This window comes from Phalaenopsis equestris, unplaced genomic scaffold, assembly GCF_001263595.1.
Source record: "Phalaenopsis equestris unplaced genomic scaffold, ASM126359v1 Scaffold000362, whole genome shotgun sequence".
Taxonomy (NCBI): Eukaryota; Viridiplantae; Streptophyta; class Magnoliopsida; order Asparagales; family Orchidaceae; genus Phalaenopsis; species Phalaenopsis equestris.
Window position 1 is genome coordinate 159,153 of NW_018164804.1, and position 10,072 is coordinate 169,224.

The following is a 10,072-nucleotide window of genomic DNA, read 5'->3' on the forward strand; positions in this document are numbered from 1 at the left end:
CGTGCAAGTGGTAAAAAAATGGAACAATTAGCTAATTTGAAGTACCTGCAAGAGCTGGCAATCCTAGTAAGACCATCAGTCGAGAATCCGGAACACTTATCCAATTTCAAAGACTGTAGCACATGGCCGCGAGCACGAACCAGGACATCAATATCCGCATCTGTTACGATCATTCGACGAAGGTGGAGTGCTTTCAGGCACACAAAATCCTCCGAGGCGATTTCATAGATCCAAGGCCCAGCATATCCTCCCCAGTCCTCGGGTATGATATTAAAAAACATGGCCGCCCGGGGCTTCCCCTTGAGCTTGAGCGACTCCAACCTGGGGAACCTCTCCCGAAGCCTCTGCGGAGTAGTTGAGTAACAGATAGCGATCGTCACATGCTTCCTCGTGAGACAATCGCATCGATACCACTTCTTGCAAACCAGCGAGATGGCCCCCCTATCGCAAGCTTCGTCGATGTATCCCATCACGCATTCAAGAGCCAAATCCGATATACCAAAGCTCAAAGCTCTAGGCAGGTGGTTCCGATCCTTCATCTCCGATCCACTCCACTAGAGTGTCTCACAGCCACAGAATTCAAGCAGATTCGCAAACAAAGCTCAGTTCCTACGCCGTAAAACCGACATTAAAACAGAGCCTAACAACTTATCCAATCACCAAATCCATCAAGTGACATGTTGGGGGAAGAGATCCCCGAACTTCAAGTAGTACGACTGCTTTCATTCATATCCGGACGGCGCGAGGAGACGGCGTTTCGGCTGCGCCGTCAAACTGTCCGAAAACCCAGAGAAGAACATCAGATTGCAGCCGACCACAGAGCTCAACGGCTGCAAAGACAAAGGGGAAGTCACAACCGCTAACCCTAGATCGAGCTGCGCAAACCTTTCCCACTTCCTTCGTTTGTTTCTCTAGTTGTCCAGGGATTATATCTTTCACTCTTATTTATTTCTCCCAACACCCATTTCCGAACCTCCTACGTGGCAGTTTTTAAGAGTACGGTGCCTGCAGGTGCATAAGAAAAGCAGTGGGAAAACAGTATCTACTTCACATAAAAGGCGTCAAAGTGTGTGTATTAATATATAGTTTGTTATCTGTTGCAGATTCGAAATTTTACAATGCTTTCTGTTGCTGGAGGATGCCCTGGTTCATGGCCCTGCTGTTATTTGCACCGAAAAGTTGACTACGAATTTGCACTCGTGTGATCGCCTGAAGTGAAGGAGGTCACGGTTTTGTCTTATCAACGGGTAGGACCTGCAGCTGAGGTAATGTTGCAGTACACGTCAGCGAGTACATGTTTTTGGTCGCTTTCGTAGGTGGAATTCCTGCCGTTCAGTGAGTTGAGGATACGGTGCACTCCAGTTGGATTTCAATGAGAAGTTATTCATAGAAGCTTCCATTTATTTTGTTAGTTTTTTTTTCTTAATTATGTTAAAATAGACATTAAATTAAGCAATTTATTTTGAGCGTAATATATTTACATTTTAAATTATTTTATTTATTTTAAATCAAGTACTAAAATTCTTCTAAATAGCATTGAAATTCTAAATACAAGTTCAAAAAAAATACATATATAGAAATAAAATAACAAATAACAAATAAAACAGCTAATATGTCCATATAAGTTTATGTTCATTTGTCTCTTTATTTATCATCATCAAATATTTTAAAATAAATACAGCAAAACAAAAATAACTCATAATATTTTAGATTCACATCGTTTATGTGTCTTTTTTATAACTGATGAGTTAACTGTCGGAAAAGTGACACGTCAGTCGTTTTTTGTGTGATCGTCTTAAGTTGTCGATTATGTGTCGGTAAAATGTCAATCACAATGTCAACAAACAAGTTTAGAACCATCGCAAGACAGACGATAAGCTGTCAAAAGCTTGTAGTATAAGGAAAAAATACTTTTTTTTCTTTAGTATTTATATTACTATGCCTACTATCACAATGTTCAATATACAATTTCAAGCATTTAATGAAATAACATAGTTGTCAAATAGTAAATTATCCAATTAAATAATGAAATAAATAAAATATATTTACTGTAAAAAATGTACATCACTATTCACAGAAAAAATACAAGTTCAAATGTAGATAAATATAAAAAAAAAGAAAAAAGCCCTTCTTAATCAACCTACTCTAACTCCTTAACCTCATTCTCATCGTCTTACGTTGATTCCTCCTCCTCTTCCAATGTTGTCGTTGCCTTGTCAAGTTCCCTCATCCGCTGCCAAAAGGAACCCTATTCAGCCAACTGTTTGGCCTTCATGTTCGCTACAACTCCAACCTCATCAGACTAAAGCGGACCTCCATCTCGACAACTAATGTCGCAACATGTCTGGAAATCTCCTATCCTGTGTGGTAGAGTTAGAGGCAGCAAGTGCACTGATAGTGGGATGAATAGGCAAGCCATAATAACTCGAGCCTGTAAACTCGACTCTTCTTCTTCCCTCCAACGACCTCCCTCTGCAGGTAGTGCTCGGAAGGATCTCACTTGCGGAACTAAAGGTTTTAGGATTAAACTCCCCATGTGAAGTCCAGATCCAATAACCTGACTGCAATCCTCAACAACATAGATCATTTTTCACTTCGTCAGGCGTCAAGTGTGCCTGATTTCTATGTTTCAAACATAGACACCGAAACCTCCTCTCCGATAGGTAAATCTGCAGTAAGAAACAACTACGATAAATTCCTTGACACCACTCAAGAACTCTTGGGTGATCCCTTTTCTATCCAGATAAAGTTTGTTGTACATTCACGATCTCGATGTACGAATATCCATGTGTACGTTCAAGCATGAGAATAATAAATATATTATAAAATGCATTCAGTTGAATACATTGTATTTAATTATTTCAGTATATCTAATGACTGATTCGTAACAAAATATGATGAAACCAGACCATAATCAACACATTTTATAAAGTGTGAATGTTTTAGATAGCTTTGAAGTCAAAATGTGAACACATGTTAAGGTTGTTAGGGCTGTCGAAGACCGATTATTGACGAAATGTCTCCATATTTTTCTTTAATCTTGGTTGTTACTGTATCTACAACAACCCTTTCACGAGTATAATTTTTTCACAGTTTCTCTTTTAGTGTAAAGCCACTTATCCACCTAAGTATTCTCGTTTCAACAACTCTTACTAGACCACTTTCACATGATGTTTTAAGAGTTTTTACTTCATAATGCAATAAGAAATCCAATTTTCTTTCTCAAAATGCAAATACACTTCAAACATTTTTATTTATGACATTGTATAACATATTGTTTTAAGTGAATTTCCACTTTAGGAGTGGAAACTAGATTACTTATTGGATGATGAAGTGAACACTCTAGCTACATCATATGAGATATTTCCCTATCAGAATTTATTCAAAAGTGTGAAAGGGATCTAGTTAAAAGTTGCAGGGACGATGGTGCTTAGGTTTATGATTGACTCTTCACTCGGAGACAAAATATGACAGAAATATATATGTGCGAAAGCTAGTGTGACCACAGTAACTTACAATATTAGAGGGAGTTGTCTTTATAGATTGTGAATCAATTTTCTACTAATAATGATCTTCGACGGAACTAACATTACTTAAATGTCAAATGATTCGACTTATAGTAGATCTATTTTTCTGTTCCAGTATTGTATGTTACCATAACTACACCAAACCTTGCACGAGTTTATTACTTTCATATTTTATTTTTCAAATAAAGAACCAATCATAACACTAAGCATACTCGTTGTTGCAAATCCATATGTGATTGACTGCACAACTGGAAATATGTTCTTAGAAGGAAATATTTTATATAATGCAAGAATTTTCACTACATCCTCAAATGCAAAGTCTAATTTCCATAGCTAGAATGAAAACTTACATCAAAATCTAAGTTGAACGTTCCAAAATAGAAATTCACTTCGAAATCTAATTTGCATTGCCAAAATGGGAATTGCGACAATGTAATTTAGATTTTGATGTAAATTTCTACCTTGGACAGGCAAATTAGATTTCAAAGTTAATTTTCATTATGACTGTGGAAATTAGATTTTGCACTGGAGGATGCAGTAAAAACTCTTATATCTTATAAAATATTTTTTTCTAAGATCATATTTCCAGGTGTGCAGTCAGTCGTGTAAGACGCTTCGACGACGAGTATGTTTAGTTCTATGATTGGCTTGATAGTTGGAAACAAAATAAGAGACAAATATGCCCGTGGTAGGGTTGGAGTAGCTACAGCTGCAGACAATATTGGAAATAGACATCATGAAGTCTAAATAAATCGTCAGAATTGCTTTTTCTTAATATGAAACAACAATTACCGTTCGAAAATTGACTGTTTTTAACTTTGAATCGGATTTCGTTAGATCCGACAACAGTTAAGCTCGAAATCAAAATATTAATAACCTACTGAGACTGTTAGGGTTATTGAAGGTGATAATCGGCTATCATTTATCAAAATTTTCTCTTTAATCTTTGTGTTATTATAGCTACACTAACTTTTTTACGAGTATATTTCTTTCACATTTTCTCTATAAGTATAAAATCGGTGATCCACCAAACTATTCTCATCTCAACGTCTCTTACTAGAGTATTTTCATATCTCTAAACAAATTTTGAGAAGGAAAGGTTTCATATGATGTAAGAGTTTTTATTTCTTCATTCAATGAGAAATCAAATTTTCATTGTCAAAGTGGAAATTAGATTTCCTATTGGAGAAAAAAATGATACTTTTACATTATATGAAATATTTTCTTCCCAGAATCTGTTAGATATGTAAGTAATCTAGTTAAAAGCTGCGGATACGAGGTTTCTTGAGTTTATGATTTGCTTTTCACTTGGAAATAAAATATGAAACAAATATATCTGTGAGAGGGCTGATATAGTTACAGTGACATATACTATTAGAGGGAGATGCCTTAATTAATTACGTGTTGATGTTTGACCGTTTAATGATCACTTCAATAGAACTAATATTATTAAAATATTAAATGATCCGACTTCGAACCGAGATGATGTAGGTTCTAAATAAATTTTATATGTAGGTTTCAAATAAATCTGATCCAAAATTTTCGCTCGTGCCTTTGCGTATTTATTTCGACTCAAGTTTCATGCGCGAGCCAAACTTAGAATCAATTTCCAACTGATTAATGTTTTTTGAGCTAAATTGTATTCCGGATTTGACACGTATCTCAAGCTTTGATAATTTTGGATTTACAGGATTTATTAAAACCCATTCAAACTAAATCTTCCTTCAACCGAGAAACCCCTTAATCTAAAGGCCAACATTCTGCGTCATAGAACATTGCAGGTCTTACCATCATCTTATAAAATTTTCTTTTTAGTCTAAGCAGTATTTTCAATGACACGATAGGCCAGGTGCATTTTCAACTTCAATCAACCAACTTGAAATCTACTTATTAATCACATTCTCATCTATTACACCATCACTTTTGACCAATAGACCTGAGATATCTAGAACATTCACATCTTTTAAATGATATGATCACCTGTAGTTACAACTCTGCCACTAGAGCTACTATTACTGAAATTACATTTTAAGTATTCTAGATATTAGTTCTAGATCTACTCAAATGAAAGATTTTAGATTCCAATATTGACCTCCATAATTTAAGTTTTTCCTAAACCTTTCACTATTCTTATATATCACTAGCAAAAAGCATACATCAAGGTGCATCCTCCTGTAAATGTCTAGTAAGAGTATCCATATAGAAAGCAAAAATCCATAACTAAAGCAAAAATATATGTGCTTAAAGCCGATCTCTGATGTAACCCGATTGAAATAGGAAAGTATTTGACAAACCTCCTATTTGCTAAACTCTAAATGCGTTTTCCAAAGCAAATGAAAATAAAAAAAATGAAGATAACAAGTTACCTTCCTTGGTCATTTCTGGTAGCATAGAATCAGAAGGAGGAGAAAAATGGAACTTTCCGGTCATTGTAAGCCGCGATTCCGCCATTGCGCTCCCAGCTGGCTCCTATTCCAATTGTATCGCGAGAGTTTCCAGGACGAAGGCGACGGGTTTGGACGTGGACAAAATAGAGAGGGACATGCAAGATTTCTGGTGTGAGGTGAGGGCTTCAAGTAGAGAAACAAGAGGTTGGGAGAAGAGATTAGGGCAAGATCGAGAGGGAGGTGATTATGGGCGGGATATTAGGTTAGTACAAACGTCCTACAAACTACTTTTATTGCTTTGGCTATTAACAATATTACAGACGACTGCCCCCATCACTTAATAATAATAAAATGCATCGGTTGACTGGTTCGAAGATAACCGACAAACTATAGTCGTCGGTTAATATTTGTTTATAACTGATCGGTTATTGCATAAGTTATAATTAAAACTATTAGAAAAAAAGAATAATGTTGATAAGCGACGACATATGTTGTGATTACGTCGTCGCAAATAATCAATAACATAAACAGTCATCAGGCTGTCGGTAATTAAGACAATTTTTTTGACGTTTAAAAAGCCGTCGGTTTTTTGGTCGTTTTTAATGCTTTTTTCTATAGTGTAACCACGTGATCCCGTCACAAGCCTTCGCATGTGATCCCAACTCCTCGCGACCCTCACGCGTCATCCTGTCCAGGTAACTTTGACGTGACCTATCTAGCACCTTCACGCTCGATCCCATCCAGGCAACTTTTCGCAGCCTATCGAGCACGAGGACAATTGCTAGGGTTAGGGCTGAAGCTTTGATACCAAATTGAAAATATTTGCTCAAAAAAGACTTCCTTTTGATTGATGACGGACTTATACTGAGTCTAACAAGTTACAACATTTACAAATAAATCCCTATACTTCATCTATTTACAAATAAGACCCTACATTAGATATAAATCTCAATATGTATATATATATATATATATTTGTGACTAATTTTTTTTAATGATTATAATATTTATTACACAAGTCACTGTCGCCTATTTTTAAAATATAACTCATAAAAATATGCATATTTGCAGCAATTTTACAAATAATACGCTACTATATAGCATAAAATTGTCAGCGGTTCTTGAATACTCTTGATAAAATTTTGTGAGAAAATGTTTCTTTTAGATATTGTTTCATGAGGACTAACCAAAGGTGTTTCTGTTTTACCGTGTTTTTTGAGAAATATATGGCTAATAGTTTCGTGAAGACCTTTTCTTCTACCAGTACTAAGGTTAGAGAAGAAATGGTCGAAATAATACCTCAACTTTCAGAGAATAATATATCCAGCAGTACTTCATGTATATCACAACTCAACCACCCTCAACAAATCTCACCAGTGCTTTCCTTATATCCTAATTAACTCAAATATGGTAGATTATTGATTTAATTTTGTATGATTTACATACATATCACTTAATTCCTAGGTATTTACATATTTAACACCTAAACTTCAGTTCTTACATACATACTACTTTACCCATGCTTGAAAAGCTGTATTTTACCTTTTCAAAGATAAAATAATGGTATTTTTGATGTGATATGAAAGATTTGGGCTGTATCAATATAAAAAGCAAAAATTACATTTTAGATATGTAAATTCATAGGAATTGAGTGGTATGTAGGTAAATGCTCTTTAATTTTTACCATGCATCTATTTTTTGCCTACTAAAGTGAAGAAAAAGCTGTCCTTTGCAGTTACAAGCTATAAATTTCCATTTCCTTAAAATTTCAGCTTGTGGTTACGATGGTAGCTAGTGAAAAGAAGGAAGATGTCAGGGTTAAGGAGAAAGACCATGTTAAAACAGCTGTTTATAAGCTCAACTTACACTGTATTGGATGTGCTCGTGCCATTGAGAAACCAATTATAAGAACACAAGGTATGTGATTACATTTTTACTGCTTTAGAGGTTAATAGTTAATGTTAAGATTCATAGAAATATACCAAGTTTGATTGTTTTTAAATTTTACTCGGCAGGATCAGGTAAAAGTAACTTTTTTGATTTAGAATTTTGTAAGATCATTAGTTCAAGGTAACGTTGTTTTATAAGATGTTTTCATTTATTGTAAAATCAAAATGATACATCGTATTAAATGTTAGCTTATTTTCATGAAAATTGATCCAAAGATATATAGAGTCATTTTTTTTAAGAAATATAGGACATGGGGTATATGTTGGACTCTTAATTTTTACTTTAATAACCTTTTTATTGTATTACTTCTTTTTTATTCTAGATATACTTCCCAAATTATATTTTCTTTTTTTTTAATGATAAAGTTTACTTTTACCTTGTCTTCCACCTAGTATTTTTTTTAGAGTTTTATCATATTAAAATTTATTATGAATTTTAGTATTTATTTAATCTTGTAAAACATCCTCATCATGATATTTTTTTCACTTTACAAACTCTAGCTGCTTCTTTGCGTAGCATCATGATTAAGTTACTATATTAATATTACCAGTATGCTAAATATTTATTAGAAATACTTGTTATTGATTCTTATAATGTATCTATAATCTACATTATTGAAGTTATATTTTTCTTATACTTTCATTTCTATTTATTTTCTTTTATATATAGATATTTGTCATTTATGATTTCTTTCATGTTCAACCATACATGTTTTGTGCAGGAGTACAAAATGTTAATATTGATGTGGAGAGCGGCAAAGTTATGGTTAAGGGAGTATTTAATGCAAAAAAAATGCATGAACTAATTGAGAAGAAGAGCAAAAGAAAAGTTGAGTGGCTATCACCTAAGCCCGAGCACAAGGTACTGAAGAAGGAAGCGATGATTGAAAATATACAAGAGGAGGTAATTAAAAATTTTATTTCAATGAGGAAGTCTTGAGCAAATATATCTGCTATTTCATTTCTTTCTATTACTTGCAGGAAGTTGCTAAAACCACAGTCATAAAGCTTCATTTGCCCTGTCAGAAATGTGCAATTGATTTGGAGAATGAATTGCTGAAACTTAGAGGTAACCCATCTCTGCCTCTAAATTAAATTAAAATTAAATCTTATTTTAAGTAGCTATAAAAGTAATTAATTAACTAAACTACAATGGCAGGGGTTTATAGAGTGAAAATTGACAGAGGAGAGGAGACTTGCACCATTGTTGGGATTGTAGAAGAAGAAAACTTGATCAAATACATACACAAGAAGGCGGGCAAACGTGGAGAAATCATTCGGCCGAAGCAGAAGAGTGAAGTGAAGAAGATTAAAGAAGATGTGGGTGAGAAGATAGAAGAGTCGAAGAGCACAGATGTTGTTAGAGCGCCTTATTTCATTCATTGCACGCATGCTCCACAGTGGTTTAGTGATGAAGACCCAAACTCTTGTACTGTAATGTGATTTATATTTTGGCTTTGGATTCTAAAGTAGAGTTGTGATTGATTACATGCATCATTATGTAATATTCTTTAGTTATATGTTAATTATTATCTGAAAGGCATATGACATTGCATATTTTTGCAGAGTTCTGAAAAAATTGCTTAGGGGCTTTTTGATGAGCAGTAGAAAGAGTACGTTGCATTATTTTTGCAGAGTTCTGAAAAAATTGCTGTTTGGTTGTAAGAAAAGTCAATGTAGTGTATAATTAGAATTCATTTGATAGTAATGTAAAATACTATCGGCAAGTCACCCCTTGCATGCAGCCCGCTGCTGGCGTTGTCGGTGGCCTGTGGCCTCATTCGTTGTGGCTGCCTGCCGTCGTTGTCACCCGCCCCGCTATTGTCACCTACTTTCTGCCTCTGGCCACTATCATCCACCATCCACTCTTGAAGCTGTCTTCGTTGATGTCAATTGCCGATCACTGCAGCTGGATGTTTCTCGTCACCCACCGATAATAATATCTTATATATTTTAAAATACATTATCTTCAATAATACATTATCTTCAATCCATACTTAAAACCAAACTATATATATATATATATTTGTGTGTGAGTGCGCGCGTTTAAACAACCCCTTAGGTCATTCTGAAGGTCGAAGTACCCTGGTCACATGTTCAAACAACCCCATGTGTAGGGTATGGTGCTCGATTATTTAGCATACTTAGGGATGACTAAGGCTCGTTTAATTGCCTTGGTAATTCTTTATATATATATATATATATATAT

At 34.7% G+C, this 10,072-nt stretch overlaps 1 protein-coding gene across 1 annotated transcript in view; it reads left to right on the forward strand.

The window, feature by feature from the left end:
- LOC110026283 (heavy metal-associated isoprenylated plant protein 4-like) overlaps positions 1-9,400 on the forward strand; it is a gene marked incomplete in the record, with an annotated part of 23,865 nt that extends 14,465 nt beyond the window's left edge. The window contains 4 exon segments of the mRNA XM_020727166.1: positions 7,687-7,831; positions 8,586-8,767; positions 8,845-8,932; positions 9,023-9,400. Coding sequence (XP_020582825.1) covers positions 7,687-7,831; positions 8,586-8,767; positions 8,845-8,932; positions 9,023-9,306 — 699 coding nt within the window.
- Between the last annotated feature and the right edge of the window lie 672 nt (positions 9,401-10,072).